A 19516-nucleotide genomic window follows, 5' to 3' on the forward strand; every position below is an offset into this window, starting at 1 on the left:
CATGTCCAGAACAGCAGAGAAATATCATAGCAGTTCTTTGTCCTTCCAAGGCCAGCCATGACATTTTTTGGCAGAAAATAAGAATCCTTTCTTGGCTTGAATAAGAGCCCTTTGATTCTGTTAAATTCTTCCAGACACTGTCTGGCAAGATGTATCCTTAATAAGATCAGTCAAGTAGAAAAAGCTGATGACTGAAAAAAGTTTGATGGCATCCACTCCCAAATCAGTCCAGAAATCTGACATCTCATAAGATCACCAGCTTCACATACTCACAAACTGAAGAAAGGCAGGAAAAAGAGGTTTTATAACTCTGATTTTTATTATTCTAATAGAAGTTATGCAAATTGTTGCTGTAGGAGTTTAGCATACCCAGATGTTACACCACTCACCCTCCACTGTCCACTCTTTCTTCTGGGTTGAAAGTTCTGTAATCTGCTTGTAATTTCTTGATGTCATTAGCAATTAATTTTGGATTAAAAATAGTTGTAAGTCCTGTTTTGTGTAACGAGAGTGGTGGTTATGTGTGTAAGGTCTGTGTGACTGGAAGTGAAATACAAGAATTACCTTTTCAGTAAATACTGCAAACTGAATTATTTTGTGGTACAATTTTTAAGGAAATAAATTCTCTCCCTGTATTAGTGGTTACTTTTGATTTCCTTTTTTCCTTGATATTTTATTTTTTATTATTTAATTATTGTTTATTTTAATATTGTTTGTGCTCTTTGATCTAATAATTGCCTTTTGACAAGTTTATTACACTTTTTGGCAGGAATATCTGGATGTTTTGGGAAGACCAATGGTTTTAGCTGGAGAGCAAGCCAAACAAGTTCAATGGACAAATGTCTATCTGGATGCTCTGGTATGATCTGTGTTTATCTCTACTGAAGTAAGAATTTTAGAAAATAAGTAACTATATGGGTCTGCTTTCCCAAGAATCCAATTTCTTACACTTCCAAACATGATATTCTTGTGTTTCTAACATCTAAACACATCAGTACAACAACTTCTGTGAAGAGACTTATTTATAATGTGCTGATCTTACTTGCACCTAGTATCCTTCTAAGGATTGAAATTTAACAGAGAAAACCAGTTTATTCTCTGCAGACTTCAGAGCGTGGGCCACTGCTGTTCTCAGTTTAAGAACAAAGAAAAAGAAGTGAATAGTTTTTCAGTGTTGTACCTACTGCAGTAAAGGTCATTTTTTACGTTTCTGGTGAGGAATTCTTAGAATTCTTAGTTTTCCCTTTTTTTTTTTGTTCCAAAAAACATTCCAGACAGAATGAAATCTATCTGTGTTACTAAGTATTTGCACAAATTTTGCACTTGGGTGGTTGTAATTGCTTGATTGCTCAAGGTAATAATTTCTTTAACTGTCCTTTAATTGGACAATGTAAATAATGGGGAAATAAACAAAAAAGATATATGAAAAACTTTCTTACTGCTGAATTTATCACATTGGTCTTGTAAAGCAAACATACTCAGGAAGCTACAGGAGGAAAAGTATTGTTAGCAGAAATCTAATCTCTTGCTCTGAATAACGCACTTCTGAGCAACAGGGCAAAAATTACTTCCAAATGGTCATTTGGAATCACGTATTTATCCAAGTCCACGTAGTCATCTAAAGTCATGACAAAATGCATATCTTCCCCTCAGTCAGCATTTCTGTAGAATTTTTATCAACATACAATTTTTACTGTCAATATAACTGAACATGACACAGAAGAACTAGTTTTTCTTTGACATTTCAATGCCCAGAAATTCATTAACTGTGTTTTGTTTGGTATTTTTGAGGTACTTACTGGAAACATAAAGGATGTGATGACAAAAGTTCTTATGCTCTGTACATATCCTGTTGTAAAGCCAAAGATAGATTTGTAATTAGAAATAGAGATCTGTTTAGTCAAGTAAAATAAAAGACACCTGCAGGCATCACTTGTGTTACTTTATATACTCAGTAGGTACATTCAGTCTTTCCTTCAAGGTTTTCTGCATTCATGTGTTGCACGTGTGTGTTTGTGAGTATATAATTATATACATATGTCTGTATAACACACACAAAGGTTTTTGAAACTTCTATATCCTAAGTAGGTATATATATACATACATAATTATATGTAAATAAAGTAGGGCAATACAAGGTAAAGTACTGAGGCAAAGGCTCAGATTTGTGAACTTTCTCATCACAGTTGAGACCATAAAAGCATAGGTGTATCTAACTCCCTCTGAAGCCTTTTCCTGATTCTTGGATGTATAAGGGAGTGTGTCTAAGTTGTCACATTGGTTTATTATCTTAAATTCCCTAAAATAATTCCCTCGTGTAGGGCTTGCAGTTCTCCTGCTTGTGGCTTACTGGACTCATTCCTATCATTTGGCTCCTTCTGTCCAGTGGCTGTTCTGTGGCTGAGACTGAGGTAATGCAAAGTGTAGTACATGAGGCCACATTAGTGCATAAATTCAGGTTATAGAATTCTGAAGAGGTACTTTAATTTCAGTTTGGCTTTCAGGACTGTCTTTAATAATTTAGCAATTCACACCTCTTTTCGTTTATTTAATTTTCAAGAAAATCCCAAAATTTTTAGGTACTTTTAGGTTTACCAGTTAAGCAATATTTATTCTTTATTGTTAACCTCTCTAACTTTACTTTTTTTTTTTTTTTTTTTTTTTTTTTTAGTGGGGAGATTGTGTTGTGCCCCATACTGTTTCATTATGTATCTTTTCAATCAATTTAGAAAAAAATGTTCTTTCTACTGTTTCATCTTTATTTCTCTTATTTTCCTACAAAATCCACTTCACTTTGCTTGTAACTTTACTAACTCTGATCTCATCATCTTTCATTTTTACACAAATGTAAGTTCATGAAAGATAGTTTAAAATTCAAAAAGGTGCTGCTAGACTGGGAAAATAGAGAACAGATTGCACCAGACTGGATTCATATACTGTTCTAGCTTTTTTTTCTTTTTTTTTTCCAAATGAAACATAAGGAGAAAAGGGATATGACTTCTCAATAAACTAGATAGAAGGAGAGTAAGCATAAATGTATGGGAAAAGTTTGAAATTGAACTCAAGCAATCACATATAAAAAGGTAGAAATCTCCCTATGGATAATTTGGAATGGAAAACAAAACTTTCCTGGCTATCTGAACATATGGTGTTCTGGATCCTATTTTCAGTATGATTTGTGAAGGCTACTAAAGGAAAAACATATTTCCTATATCTTCCCAAATAAATGGAAATTCCTTGCCTCAGTTGCCTGAGTACCAGGGGAGACTGTGATTTTGCCAAGCCAATGGTGGACATTATTGCACATCACTCAAAAGTAGTGATGACAGAAAAAGCAGAGGAATTATTTGTTGTATTTTTCTGTTGGTTTTGCCTGTGTTACCTGCCTGTTGTGGTCTAACCCCACCCATCAACCAAACCCAATGCAGCCCCTCACTCACCCCCCCGCTAGTGGGACTGGGGGGACAATCAAAGGGTAAAATCTGGAAAACTTGTGGGTTGAGCCAAGGGCAGTTGAATAAGAAAACAAAAGCTGTGCACACAAACAAAGCAAAACAAGGAATTAATTGACTTCAGGGCAGGCAGGAGTTCAGCCATCTCCAGGAAAGCAGGGCTCCATCACACTGAAGGTGCCTTAGGAGCAGAAATGCCATCACTCCCAAATGAAATTTAGTATTTTTAAGCTTGATTTGGATTTCCTCTCCTGTCCTCTCCCTCTCCTCTCCCTCTCCTCTCCCTCTCCTCTCCCTCTCCTCCCCTCCCCTCCCTCTATTTTCTATAATTTTATGAATAGTGTGTACTGTAACTGCAAATACCTTTTCAGAACATTTAGGTTTTTAAAACTTTATGCTAAGTTGTTGACCATCATCTATTTTTCAAAAAAATAATATATATCAATTCTACTAAAATGTGGACACAAAAAAATCATAATTTCAACTTTGTATTCATCAAGTCAGTGAAGTAGTATTATTTTCTTCTTTTTACAAAATTGAAAGTAATTTTTTTTTTTTACAAAAACTGAAAGTACTTGTTTAGCTACATGCATTCTTCAATTGTTCTGGTGTATTATGTCTTAAAATTTGCTTTTTAACTAAAAAGTATTTTTCTCCCTTCTTTATTGGTTATTTTCTAGGAGCTGGGCCTTGTGATTACAGGAACCCTGCCTGTCTTCAATCTAACAAGGGAACAAAATGGGAAAATTGTAAGCTGTTCCTTCAAGGGAAAAAAAACAAACAAAAACACCAGCATATGAATTAAATTTCATGTTAAATGTCTTGAAAAATATGTATTTCCATAGAATAGTTGCAGTGCAATTGTCTTGTACATGAGAAGGAAAGAGGTCATATCTACTTACCTGATAACCTCCTGAGAACAGTAAAATGCAGTGCATTCTTTTACCCTTTTTGTCATTCTGAGTTTCAGCATGTGACATTCCACTATCAATCCCTGTGCCTTAGTGGCACTGGAAGTGCATGAAGTGCTCAATAGATGGGAAGTAGATGATGATATTATTTAGACCTTTCCAAGAAATAATGTCCAGAAAAATTCCTAGAAAATCTCTGAGGCTGTAACATTTCAGGGTAAAAGACAGTGATGTAGAGAATATAAATTATTTGGTTGTAATGATAATAGAAAAGAGCACTGTATACTTAGATTAAATTCTAAGTGTTAAATAAGTAAAATTTCCCATCCTGTTACTGTCTGATATGGAATCTGTGTCCTCTTCACAAAACAAAAAACAGACCTGGAATATGCTTGATCAATGTGTGGTAAAATATTGTACTTTTGGTGTACTCCAGGTCAGAATATACAGAAATTTAAACAATTTAGACAAAATATTCTTTAATTCAGTTTCTCAGCTGTTACATAGAATGAATCAATGAGGGTTTGACCACTGCATTCTTTAGTTTACCTTCAGAATAGTTCTCTTAGTTTCCTTTTAAAAACAAAACAATAAAACAAAAAAGTTGCATATCTTATCTACAAGACAATGCCTGGAATTGTCCAAGTCTGTTTCAAAGTGACAGACTACTGATTATCAGAGGATGTCTTTCTGAGAAGTAAAACAGACGTGATCCAGTACACAGCAGCAAGAGAACTCGAATCTGCTCAATTTGTATCTCCACCAGAATTTTTTTACAGGCTGCAAGATACCTTCTCCAATAAATTTTACAATTTTATTTAATGTGGAGAAGGGATTCAAGTGGCATGATGAAAATGACTGCCCTCCTCTTCTGTAATAGGAAAATAAATTATAAGCTAAATAAGTGTAGTGCCTGAGCCCCTGATTTCAAATGCTGATGATTCTTATACTCACTGGGTTTTTTTGTTGTATTGGAATATTCTTCATCATTTCATCATTATACTATACATACATATACATAATACATACACATACATATATATACATACATACATACATATACATACATACATATATATATATATATTTATATATATACACATTTTCATCATTACTATAAGCCCAAAGAGTTAATTGCTTTGAGGTTTCACCCACTGCCCAACCTAAGCATGCCAAGTAGCTCTGTGCTGTTGCTGGTAGTTTAGTATCTGCACAACTGGCAATATTATTGCATCACTTCTGGTTTCACCTGTTTTGTTCTCACATATATTGTTTATTCATCCCAGAAAGTATCCATCTTCAGAAATAATTTTCATATTCTATACTAAATTCTAACTTTATTAAATTTAATTTTAGATCACATTGACATTATTTAAAATATTCAGAATAGACACGTGGCTAAGTAGGCAACTTCTTAAAATGTATGTCAAACAAGAGATAAAGGCAAAAATACAAATTTACTGACTGTTGCAGTTATTCTACATTGTAAATATGTGAAATACATACTAACATTTTGGAATTCTACCAGAACCAGCTGATTCTTGGAGTAATGGGGGTCGATGTCTCTCTGGAGGACATAAAAAAACTGACTCCCCGATTTACGGTAAGCTGCTTGCATTGGTGGTTCCTCATATTTTCTTTGAAAATAATTAGTGCTGTGGAAAACAAATATTGAGGAATAAAAGGAGCATCACAAGTTTGACTGAAGGCAGATGCAAAGTCCTGCATTTTGAATGGAATAATCCCCAAGCTCAGGCTGGGACAGGCTGCCTCAAAGGGCAGGAAAGGACCTGGGAGTTGTGGTGGAAGACACGCAGTTAGCAGTGTGCCCTGGCAGTAAAAACCAGCTGTGCAGTAAACATCTGCATCAGGAGTACACTGCCCAAATTTGATCTCCTCAGTATAATAAATACTCTGAGGCCCAGTGCAGAGCCACGAAGTTGTCCAAGGGTCTGCAGTACCTGGTGCAGAGGAAGAAGCTGAGAGAGATGGATTTGGGCTGAAGAAGGAACCTAAAGGTTAGCTAATGGGAATTCTGCAGAAAATGGACCTTGACATTGCCTCAAAAACAGCCTGTCAGCATAGGTATGGCAATGGAAGCTCCAACTGGAACTAAGGAAGAAAGAGAGCAGGCTGCCCAGAGAGGTTGTGGAGTTGTCATTCGAGATGTGTCCAGGGCTGTGTCCAGTTCTGGTCCCTCAGTTTGGGAAGGACATTGAGACGCTTGAGCGTGTCCAGAGGAGGCAACGAGGCTGGTGAGGGGCTGGGAACACAAACCCTGTGAGGAATGACTGAGGGAGCTGGGGTTGTTTAGCCTGGAGAAAAGGAGACTCAGGGGTGACCTTATCACTCTCTACAACTCTCTGAAAGGTGGCTGTGGTCAGGTGGGGGTTGGTCTCTTTCTCCAGGCAGCAGCTGACAGAAAGAGAGGACACCGTCTTAAACTGTGCCAAAGGAAATATAGGTTGGATATTAAGAATTTTTTTTCATGGAAAGAGTGATAAAGTACTGGAATGTTCTGCCTGGGGAGGTGGTGGAGCAGTCACCATCCCTGGAAGTGTTTAAAAAAAGCCTGGATATAGCACTCGGTGCCATGGTCTAGTTGAGGTGTTAGGGCATGGGCTGGACTCGATGATCTTGGAGGTCTCTTCCAAGCTACTGATTCTGTGAATTCTGTACAATTCAAAGGCCTACTGAAACCTAGTTGAAATTCTCAGTTGGACTTTATTTCTAAGTTAGGTTTGCTTTCAATGAGAGGGTGTACCAGCTCACCTTCAGAGGTCTCATCAGCCTAAATCATTCTCAAAGTTTATGATCCTAAAAGAGTAAATATCAAGAAAGTATGTTGTCTGTGTTAGTAACCTTATACTTCATGTTTCCTGAAGCATGTGTTTGCCACAATGTTAGCATTCCTTGAAAACCATTAATTACTCTTTCCTCAGTACTTAATACCATATTGTGCTAAACTTCATTTTTCCTTTCAGCTTTGTCCCAATGGATACTATTTTGCAATTGATCCTAATGGGTATGTGCTACTGCATCCAAATCTCCAACCAAAGGTATGAAACACCTTCTAATTTACTTTGCCATTATAAAGGGATATTGCCAGAAAAAAATCAGACATTTTGGATTCAGGATTGAATGTAGGATTTTTGAATTTAGGATTGCTGAAGGCACAAGAAAGCGATAGTGAGAATTCTCAGTTTTGTGGGTGCTAGGAAAATCTGTGTTGTATATATGGCTTCATCCAAATCCACCAGCTTTGGCTTGTATTAGTTATTAATAAAATTTTAAAAATTGATATCTGGAATGCATATTTATATATGTGAAGTGTTTCATTATACATATTAATATAAAAACAACTAATGGTAGCTGTAATATTGTGAAAACAGTATAATCATTGTGAAGAATCTTAAACTGAGGAGTTTTTATGCACTTTTTTGTGTTGCTTTCTCATTTAAAAGATGAAATTTTCATACTTGCAAAACCAAAGAAATCAGAGGAAAACAATATATTTTACTTGATTTTTTTTTGGTATTTATTTATTTGCTTATTTTCTGTTTATCAGAGCTGAAACCCGATCTCAGAATGCTAAATTTTTAGTAGTTTAACTTGAGAAAGGTCCTTCATGTTTAAACATGAAACTTTTTTGTAAATATGATTAGGACACAACTTTCATCAACTTTAAGGAGAATAGAAACTAAATATTTCAGTTTGGCTCTTTATCCATTAACTGTGGACCTTTTGGAGAATCCTACATGGTCTGTATCTTCTTAAATAACTTGCCTCCCTAACTTTGATGGAAAACTTCAACATGAATGGATTTTTTTTTTCTGAAATCAGACTTTGACCTTGGTTTTAATGAAAGGTTTCTCCATATGAAACAATCTTCTGTTTAGTGGACTTCTTGAAAATTCTCATGTAATAATTTAATATTTCCAGCGAACTGTATCTCTTGAGTTCTTAAAGTTATATTATATAAAATACAAAGTTAAAATTACTTTTTTAATTGTCAAAGACAGAAGATGAAATTAAGAATTCATCTACATATTTTAGTGATTAATTTAAATCTTAAGCTGTGAGAAGTTAGCTTTGTGAATATTTGAATTAATTTATTGGAGAAGTAATTAATACATTTGAAATCTTTTGCCAAGTGTGTAATGCAAGAAAGAAAAAAGTTCTTCTGAAGAAGAGAATAGAATTTGACAGAGAAAGAATAACTTGGCATTATTAATGAGATTTCCCTTTTGATTTATTTTGAAAGACACTTAAAAATAAAAAGGAAAACTGGAAAAGGTTTTTATATAGTCTTCAAAACTGAGCTTCTGAGTAACTTCAGTTTCTGGATATCTGCATTTGATTTTCATGTCTTAAACAATGGAAGTTTTGATTTGATGATTTTTCTTGGTGAATTCTTCAGAGGCAAATATCTGCATCATTACTGATCCAATCTTTTCTTAATTAGAGGTTAATAGTAATTAGGTGATGGCAATTGGCCTGTTTATCTTTCCTTTGTATGCAAATAAAACTGTCTTTTCATTCACAGGAGTAATGTAAAAAGAAGCAATGCAGTATTCTTATTTTAGACCTAATCTTTTGAGAAGCTGATGGATATGGTCTCTGTTCATCTCAGATGCGCTGTTATCCTGCAGTGTTGCCTCAAAACATTGAAGAATAAAAACCTTTGTTAAAAAAACCTTTGTTAAAACTCAGCTCATCCCAACTAAATCTCAGCAAACTGAGATGGATTATTGGGATACTAATTGCCATGGTTTCTCTGTGTAGTTTTCTTCTTAAAAGGATAGTGAAGTCCAGAGATGCTTTCCCTTAATGCTCAAAACTTTGAATTAGAGCATGTTTAAAACAGGATGTTTTCTGAGTAATAATTTTTATGTTGCAGAATGATGTCTAAGTGTAATACTAAGACTTTGCATTATTATTGTTATTGTTGTTTATAACAGTTACACAGACTAGACTTTTTCACTCCCAGTTTGTGTGGGGTGGTGCATGCTATTCCGACTGATACAAGAACTACAGTTTAAAACTAAGGTACACGACAAAGACAGATATATTTAGAATTCATGGACTTTCTTTAACATGTCACATTAATTTTAGTTGAACCTCTCAGAAGCTGTTAACTTATTAACAAGCAACATCTTATCCTTCTTTGTCAGCAATTTTTCAATAGATGTAAACTAAAACATAACTACATCTTTACCTTTGAAGAGGTGAGGGTTTCTTAGACTTCCAGTGCTTCCTTCTTTTGAATGTCTTTGGCTTTCCTTCTGAAAATCTATTTCCTCAAATCACAACTGGTCCAACACAATTAATAATTTGAGAAATTGCCTTGATCTTTGTAAAGTTGTTTGCACAACTGAGAAAAGTTAACAAACAACAAGTTCAAAAGCATATTAAAATAATTTAAAACTTTCCTGTCATGTTTTTTTTTATGAACTACATGAATGCTATGCCAAAGTATAACAAGAATTTTTTTTTCTAATATGCAGCTTAATATATTTTTAAAAGCTTAATCCATTTTTATGTTTATGTAATTTGTTACATTTTTAAAAGTGCTTACATTTGTGTTTTATTGCAAATTTTCTTTGTGTCTGCATATGTGGATGCATTTTTCCCACTGTTATGGGACAGAACAGGTGGATGTACCACCAAGTAAACATGGTCACTGAAGTGAGTCTATTAAGCATGTGTTAACAAGCTTAATCTAAATTAGATTTTGAAAACAATAAATAATTTTATTTCTCAATCTATTCTAAAGATTAGAATCCTCTTTGTTTTTACTATGGTTCTGATCAAAACCCATTTAATGATAGTCCTAAAACTCCATGTGCCTTCAGCAAGGTACAATATTCTTTTTTACTGCTTAGGGTTATTTAAGAAACTTAAGAGTAGCTGGGTTTTAGAATTAAATGTAAAAGTAAACAAAAAGTGAGTTATTATCATTCCATATTTTATTCCATCAGGGTATATGGAAGGGAGAGCTATCTCTTAATTTTATTCACATCAACATATGTCTGATTTTTGTTTCCCCTATCCAAATCCTGTGTGTAATTGTGACAGAGAGCTCAGAACTCATGGTCAGGAGGAGGGGCAGTCTCTGCTTGCAGTGGTAAACATACACTGGACAGTGCAGATGTTGAGAAAACACTTCCATTCTCTAAGTAGGCTGCTTACTAATAGTGCAAAAATATAAATTAATGCTTTTTTGTTACTTCAGCAAATTGGTGTGGGCATACCAAAAGTTAAATTGAGAAAAAGGAGACCCAATGTACAGGTAACTTTGGATGGAGGTGATTAGTGCATTAGATTGCATAGAACTGGAAATATAATTAGAAGGCTTCTGCCCTGCTTACTAGGAAATATCTAACTAGAGAACTGTTTATTGTGACAAACAGCTTCCAAAGCATGAAGCTTGCATCCTTTCCTGTTTAAATAATAGAAACATGCTATTGGCTGTAGTGGAGGACATTCCATTAAATTATGGTGCTTTACTAATAGGTGCTAATTAGAGTCGTGCTCTAAAAACTCTTCAGATATTGAAATTAATTTGAAGACTGGAAATAAAAAGAGACTACTTGTGCTGGCTTTGCTTGCATAAACCCAAAGTCAAGAGAAGATCAGAAGCTAATTCTTATGACTTTATTGCCAAGTTTTATTGTACAGTGTATGCTGCATAAAATTACAGAATATGAGTTGTTCAGTCGTTTGTTGTTTTTTTTTTTTTTCCTGGGGAAGTCAGAGTAGGGAATTTGTTCTATCTGCTATTCACATGGGATTTTCTCAGTTTAGCAGACCCAACTGCACAGAATTAACTGCCATTAACCTGAACAGGTTAGCTAGTCATGTTTATGTAATGCAATTCCTGAGCAGAAAGCACTTACTGAAAACTTAAAAGTCATTAAAGGAATAGATTAACAATGTAACTAGAAAAATAGAAAACTTAAACATAGTATATCAAGTTTGATTCCTTATGCATATGGGAATCTATAACACAAAACTTGGATAGAAACACCAGTAAAACATGGTGTAAAATCCTGATCCAAGTCAGAGATTTCACCAAGTGTCAGGTGGCTGTGTTTATGACATGTGTAGAAGGTCACCTTGGCACTGGGTTTTTTGTTTGTGCACTGGAGAAAGAAGCACTGAATCATACAAAACCTGTTTTCCTAGCACACCTGGCTCCTCAGCTTGCCATGGAGTGGTCTGGCTGCTGCTAGGTTTGCCTGAGAGTTCTTGCTGCCCAGGGAGGTGCAGCACTGGAAAAGCTCTGGGCTCCCATCCACTCCAGATGCTCCTCAATTTACCTCTGTGGCCCAGGATTTTGCAGGCTTCTTAACATAACTTTTTTTAAAAAGCCTAGTAGCCTTTGTCTTCATTAGTACAGGTAGGAACTAGGCTCCTGCAACACAGAAAGGAAGGTCACAAAATTTGTGAGAATACTGACCTCCCAAAACACATGTCATTTAAAAATATTTTATTTAACTTTTTTTATGTTGCTGCACCAGTTCTTTCTTTCTATGTTTTCTTCATGAGTTTTCATTGAAATTGTAGATCCTTGCCTTTATTTGTCCTGCTGAAAATGGATTGCAATCCTTTTATTTGCATGCATCATTGCTAGTGATTTACTTCTGTTCTGTTTTGTTAAGTTGTGCTGGTGAATGTGGTGGTGGTGTACTTATTCCAGGCATGTTGCACACATGACTGGATAAAGAGAAGAGCAAACTGAACTGTAAGTTTGTTTCTTCAAGGCTTGGAATAAACCCCAGTAAATGGCAACCTTGGATATAAAAATTATGGAGTCCAAATACTGGTCAAAACATTCTTGGGGAAAGAGATATAAGGGGCAAATAGCCTTCCATTTAAAGTACCAGTGTAGGAATTTTCTGTCCTAATTTTTAGTGGTTGTTGTTGTGCCTCAGGCACATCTCAGAATGTATTTAAATATTTATGTATTTATGCCTATTAAAAGTGGTTAATAAGTATCATATAAGAAATGTGAAGTGATATAATATGTCTTAAACAGAAAGAAAAAGAGTTAATGCATACTTGAATTTTCACAGAATTAAAGTTCACTATTTTGTCTTTGGGACTCCTTGACTATGACTAGCCCAGGTTATCATTTGAAATAAATATTGACCTTGATTTGATGTGATGGCTTTTTTTCTTTTTTTTTTTTTTCCTTTTTTTTTACCATTTATTTTCTTCTTTGTTCCTTTGTGTGTTGGAATGGAATGTGAACTCCATAAATGCCTCCTCTGCCATGCCAATGCCTTCATGCATGCTGTTTGGGTTTGACCATGCTATTCATTATCCATTGCATGTAAGATATGTAAATTTTTATTTATTTTTACATTTTAGCATTTTGTTATTTATTTTGAGAGCATGGATTTGTTGGGAGGGAAAAGCAATCGCATAGCAATAATTGAATAATTTTGAATTAGTAGAGAGCACACATTAATGCCATTACATTAAAGTTGCTAATGTTACTTATCATATATAAATAGAAATGCAAAAAATTTTCTTGAAGTTTTCAGTAAATATTCTATAGAAATACCCAGAGTCTTTGTCTGCAATCTTTTCACTACATATTCTCTTTCTGAGAATAAATGTATTTGTTTTCCTCTTAGCTGACAGTAAGCCTTGTTAAGACCAAGAATGATTCCATATAGCCAGAGACATGTACATTTTGTCCTCAAGAAAAGAAAAAAATGGTATTTTGTCTTCTGGAACTATTTATTATTACAATCTTGAAAATAGGGGCTACTGTTAAGCTCTTAAGTCCACACTGTTACATGAAGGTATCTTTTACCAGTTGTTCAGGATATTACTTTCTTCCTGTACATGCATGAATTGTGATGAGACATGCTTGCATTCCTTGATAGAACAGTCAAATCTACATTTGTCATGTAACTTTGTCAGACAAGGAGGAATATAATCATAATTTTGAAGGAAGGGACTTTACCCTCTCTATATGTTCATATAGGAGAATTACTGAAATCTTTTTTTTTTTTTTAATTTTCTACTCTGAACTGTGAGATTTAAATGTTTAAGTAATATAACCCCATATTCCTTTTCCTAAAAAAATGCACTTGCTTTTAGGGTGCATTAAATAACTACTGGGTGATGAGGATGGATGATTTTAACACCACACACAATATAAAGTCAATGGGGCTTTAAGCAAAATTGCCAGGAAAAAAGTTGGATTCCCAACAACTCAGATGGAAGATGGCTCTGGCCAAGGAAATGCAGACTGCAGCTGAGAAAGGAGCAGAGGCTGGAGGGTGGACCAGTCTAGTTCAGCAGAGCTACAGTGGTCTTCCAGCACTCCTGGGGGCAGGGTTATTACAGATGTAGGTCACCAGAGTTCTCTGTGCTCCATAGTTGAGGGTGGACATCACCAATTTTCCTTAGGTCTGGAACCTTGGCTTTCAGTATTTCCCTGCTGCAAATTTCCATCTTCTAAACTGAAATAACAGTACTGATGTCAAGAGAAATGCTTTTGAAACTCCAAAGAGCTCAGGAAAGTCCTGGAATGCTGACAATAAAAGTGGGGTTTATTTTCAATAAACCCCAAATAATTTGCTGCAATTGCTGCCTTTTTAAATCTTGACCCGTAGTCTATTCCTACCTCATATCAGCAAATCTGTTGTCTGCTCTTGGTAAAATTGCAGAGTGCAGCTCCCCAGCTTACTGGTTGGGTGGAAAACTCTCCCAAATTTCTCTCTCCCTTCTTGGAGGCAGGACATCAAGTGAGAGATCCATATCCTCTGCTTCTCTGCTTACTCTGATTCCTCCCAAATCAGTACAGTCTGTGACATGCCAGGAGAAGGAGAAGCAGCACCTCAGCATGAGCCATGTACATGACAGGCTGTAGACAGACTCTGGCAGTTAGTGTTAATTTGATTTTCACTTACCCGATTAATCTCTCTATTGCACTAAATAAAACAGATGAGAAAGGGCCCCTAGAAATGCCACAAGAGATTAAAATAGATGGGTAAGTAAACCCAGTAAAGTAGGCCTATTTTAAATTATGGGATTAGAGTGGTTTGTAATATTACAGTGCTCTGTCTTTATTATTTGATAACTTAATATCTTCTGCTTCAGAATCCTAAATCCCAGGAACCTGTTACACTGGATTTTCTAGATGCTGAATTGGAAAATGATATAAAAGTTGAGGTGAGATTATGTGGTTTCTTAGAGCCTGTCACTGCTAGTACTTCACCATATAACTGCAAAACAATAAATGTTCTAGATTTTGAATGGGAATCTTTTTCAATATAGATTTGTATTTAAAATTTTTAAGATTGACTTTATAGAGATGAATTTATATTTAGACAAAATAAATCCCAGCATTATTTATAGGCAAGGGCAGTGTAATATATTCTCTCATTTTGAAAAACATCATGATTGCTACTTAAATTCTTTTTCATGAAGTAACAACTCCTGGAAAGGAAGCTATAAAAATTTTTCAAAACAGAACACTTTTTAATAGATCATTAAAATATTACCTGAAATATGTTTAAAGTGTTTCCCTTTCTCTTATTAACACAAGATTGTTCCTGTGGTGAGAAAGAGAACTGAGAAACAAAGTTCAGTGTAGACAACAAGATGATTCCTCTGCATATTTTTCAGTTACTAATTTTGTAATATATTCAGAAATGGTAACTTTTTAAAAACAATCAGTTAGTTTTCTGAAATTAATGGCTTCTAAACGTTTTGCATCTTTAACATATTTCTTCACTGAAATTGTTCTTTTATAATAACAGTAATCAGCCTACCTTGGTATCTGTTTAATTCTTAAGTTTCTTTGAGATGGCTGCTTCAAGGGGAGTTACTCTGGAGCTGTACAAAAGTGTTTCTGTGAATCAGTGCTACCACCTGAATCACACGGATGTGCTGGGAGGCACAAGAAATGCTGAACAAAAGCTCCATTTCCTCCACACAGAATTCATTCTCTCTCTGTCAGTGCCCAACATCAAGGACTTTTATGGCATGGTCTTGCAATGCAAAGTATACCAGAATTGTTCCTTCATAACTCTACTGATTCAGTATATATTTGCATAAAACAATTTCTAATTGGAAAAATCTGAAAATTGTAAACAATTTTTTTTTTTTTAAGAGTTGTGACTTCAATTAGCATCAGCATTTTCTGTGTTTTTAAGAAATATTGTGATCACTTGACTGATTATTCGTGTTACATGCAACACCTACACTTTTTTTTTTATTTCATTTTTTCCTTTCCTTCCTTGCCAATAGATTCGGAAAAAAATGATAGATGGGGAAAGTGGAGAAAAAACATTTGAAACACTGGTCAAGTCCCAAGATGAGGTAAGATAAGAACCCAAAGAGTTACATTTACAGGACTAAACAAAACCAGAAAAATAATGTGAAATGGTGAAATGCTGGGATGTTCATTTTGTAATGACAATTTGTACCATTTTTTCCCTCTAGATTTACTAGTTTTACTGGCTTATAGTAAAAAAAAAAAAAAATAAATTATGTACTCAGGAAAAAAAGAATTGTTTTCTTTCTTGGTTTCTTTGGTGCATCATTAATCAGGCAGTTGTTGATGAGGTCTTACACTCTGTTCAACAGGAAACGGACCCAGCCTACTTCTGTGCATGAATTCCAAAACAAAGTGCTTAATTTGCTTGCAGAGATGTGTGGGGATGGGTTTGGTAGTTTATATTGTGGTTGGATGGGAAGAAAGTTGTGAGAAAAAATAATAAAGTAACATTTTCATGCCATAAATGAATACTCTTTGGGATAAGCAAATTCATCTTACATTTATATCATGTACTTTCTGAACCGCTTGTTGAGTTCTTTATTTTCTTGTCCAAAATACTTATTCCTGATAAACATTGCTACTGCTTTCTCTAATAAGCAGTCATGTTTCCTAGCAATAGGAAATACTCAAATTTGATATGGGTCATTACACGTGTGCTCTACTTCTTGGGGAGAAGTGAGAAGAAATCATGACTGGTGTGCTGAAGGAGCAGTTCTGGCCAGAACATGCCCCACAATTACAGTTCCACAACAGCTTTTTGAAACTCTGTTGTTCTGAACATAGGTCAGTTTGAAGATACCTAATTTGATGACTTTGCAGGCACTACACAGCCCATATATAAAAGCTCAATATAACAAGAGTTAGAAGAATTGCTTGCAGTTAATTCATGTTGGCTTTCTCCTCTTCCCATGTTCTTCTAGAGACCTGTATCAGCACTGCCCTTGCCTACATTCGTGGTTTCTCACAGTAAAATGCTAAAACTAAGCTTTACAATCTGCTTTACAATCTCTGGGTAAATCCTGCAGTGGAAAAAAAATGGTTTTTCCTGAATGGTTCCCCTCTTGGAGAAAGGTGCATGGACAGGTGTTTTCTGGGGCAGAGAGGCTAAGCCCCAGTGGATGCCCCCTCACCTGTGTCAGGAGCCCATGCTGTTTAGGATGCCACCATTGTGTTCCCTGAAGGGAAACTGTGTCATTCCTGACCCACTGTCAGAGCCCAAAGTCCTGCTGGCATCTGAGTTGAGCATAAACTGCTGCTCAAGAAAGAGGCTCCATGCTGGGATATTTTCAGATTTGTGTTGTTTTGTTTGGGGAGTGCCTTTCCGGGCCTATGGGTGAAAAAGGTTCTGTGTAGGTGGTTAGAAGAGGGAGAGTTAGAAGGTCACAAAAATACGATAACAAGAATATGGTTGTACAAGAAATTGCATTAATGGCAAAGATGTTGAAGAGATTTCAGGCTGTTTGTACATTTCTCAGGCTCTGTGCTACAGAAGACCTGTAACTGTTGGTCCTGCAATTCTTTGCCCAAAGAAAGAGGGAGGGAATTATTGCAAATGCTGAAGTCAGTTACAGTATCTGGGCAGGAGGGAGGATGTAACATCCCTGGGTGCATGAGAATGTGCCAGTTACACATGGCCCAAACCACAATCTGTGTTGGAATAAAATATTCCAAGCCTTTGATCCCAGATGTTTCAATGCCAATGAAATTAATTATCCTCACCTTCCCTTGCACCATGGCCCAAGATTTTTTCCTCTACCCAGACCCCTGTGAGAGAAGAAAGGAGCAGCCAGAGCTGACTGGCTATGATGACTGCTTCCAGCCATTGCACCCCCCCAGCTCCAGGCTGCTAGAACCAGAAAAAAGCTGCTTTCAACCACGGGCCACGCATGAGCCATGCATCACTTAGCACTTGATAGCTTCATATATTTTCTTATAAAAAGGGCTGATGTGGTCGGTTGCTCTGAACTGACAGTTGCAGTCTTTGGGCTTAAAATTTATGTTCTTTTTGTTTTGCTTTTTGGTTTAAGTTTGCATCGCTTTCCTTTTGTGTTGCAGCTGGCCCCAGCAGTGTCTTGGGAGATGACTTCATACTACAGCATAGAGACTGGACTTGTAGCAAATGTGGGTGGGGTGCACTGGAGTCTCCCAAGGCCTCAGGGGCTTTCCGAGTAACAGAAGATGCCATAGGAACAAAAGTGTTGCCACATTTGGCAGCCGGGGTGGGTAGTAGCGAAAATTGAAGGGTCACAAAAGCTGCAATAACATGTGTGAGTTCTTTGGAGTGATCAGCTGGGGATGAGATGGTCTCAGACCGCCCACTGAGGAAGTAGGCAAAGGTAAATGGGAGCTGAGGTATGAGGATGTGTTGTCTGCTGGCTTATCTTTGAAGGGAGCTTGCAGCCAATTTGCTTTCAAGCACTCTGACAATGCTGGTGGCAACAGGATTGAATTACAGCCACTTCTTCTCCTCCCTCCCCTCCCACCTTGGGCACTGCTTTTCTCTGGTGTGGTACACATGTGTGACCCATGACATTGTGCCTGATTTGGAGGGACTGCCAGCACTAGGTTCAAGTGGCTAATTTTAGCCTGAAGTACACATTAAGTATAAATAGGCTTCGATAGGAATCTCTTCAACCATCGTTTTACCTTAAATATATCAGGGTACTAGACACTGTTATATGCATCTTCTTTCTGGTTTCTTTTATATTTCTTAACATTTTCTTTCAAAAATGACTATTTATTTATACTGTCATGCTGTACTGAAAAGCAGGAGGCAGGTAATGAGAAGGTTTCAATTTATAAATGTCTTATAAGTCACCTCTTTTCCACAGCCATGGTAATTTTCCCACTATATTTTTACCATAGGGAAAGAAAGAACCAAAAGGTATATCTGTGGTACCTTTCACCAGTGTTTGCAGTGTTGCAGTGCAGCAGCTGTACAGCCTTCGTTGCTGGCATGCTTCCAAAAATTTGATTGTAATGTAATAATATGTTGCAGCTGGCATAATCTTATACTTTTAAAATGGAAAACTGAGTAAAATGATGTCAGCCAGGTGGATTCATGATTAAATCTATGGGGAGCTGTGGGACTCTGCCTATCATGCTATTTTTCATACCACAAGAAAACAAATGGTAAAGATTATCATAATGTATTAAGTTACTTAAAAATAAACTTTTTTTCCAATGCTAATTTTTTCCCAAACTCAAGACCTTCCTAATGAGATTAGAAACACATGTCAAGTTTAGCAGGAGGTGTCTATACAAACAGAATTACCAGGCTGTGCCTGTAGTTATGATTCAAATTTAAATGCATTAAGCCAGTGGTGCTGTGACCTGAAAGGACAGGCTCTGGGTGTTTTTGGTTTTGTCTTGTCTACAAGGTCTTTTTTTACCTGAGGTTTGTTTTGTTGTTTTTTTTCTTTTCATAGTTTAACAGCAAAATAATCCATAAAAGATGGATCATCAAATTCAAATCATGTAGATAAAGGTTTGCATAATGTGAACATTGTAGGTTAGGTTTTTCTGATTTTATTTAAATATAAACTTTGCTAATGTTCAATAAAAATTGCATGATTTTTCCAAACATAAGTTTGGAAAATATTTAAGGAAAGAAGTTGCAGTTCAACCCATTATTTTTGTAAAATAATAAATAGAAATCCAACAGATTTGTACTTTATATTACACAGCATTTCTCAAAGAAAAGTCAAAGAAGGAATTGTTGAAGGTCCTTAGTTTAATAATTTAATTTTCATCAATATCTCTTTGTAGAGGTATATTGATAAAGGAAACAGAACATATACATGGACTGCTGTGAATGGCACTGATTACAGGTAACTCCTTTCTGTTCA

At 35.8% G+C, this 19516-nt stretch overlaps 1 protein-coding gene across 8 annotated transcripts in view; it reads left to right on the forward strand.

Annotated features, from left to right (window-relative positions):
• Positions 1-19516, forward strand: part of CACNA2D1 (calcium voltage-gated channel auxiliary subunit alpha2delta 1) — a 357726-nt gene that overhangs the window by 304354 nt on the left and 33856 nt on the right. For 4 of the 8 annotated variants that reach the window (XM_015628094.1, XM_015628095.1, XM_033514364.1 and 1 more), the window contains exons 15-21: positions 770-859; positions 4133-4201; positions 5892-5966; positions 7348-7422; positions 14486-14557; positions 15638-15709; positions 19437-19498. In XM_015628094.1, coding sequence (XP_015483580.1) covers positions 770-859; positions 4133-4201; positions 5892-5966; positions 7348-7422; positions 14486-14557; positions 15638-15709; positions 19437-19498 — 515 coding nt within the window. The other 4 variants (XM_033514368.1, XM_033514366.1, XM_033514367.1 and 1 more) reach the window with 4 other exon arrangements.

The sequence above is a fragment of the Parus major genome, chromosome 1A, assembly GCF_001522545.3.
Source record: "Parus major isolate Abel chromosome 1A, Parus_major1.1, whole genome shotgun sequence".
Lineage (NCBI taxonomy): Eukaryota > Metazoa > Chordata > Aves > Passeriformes > Paridae > Parus > Parus major.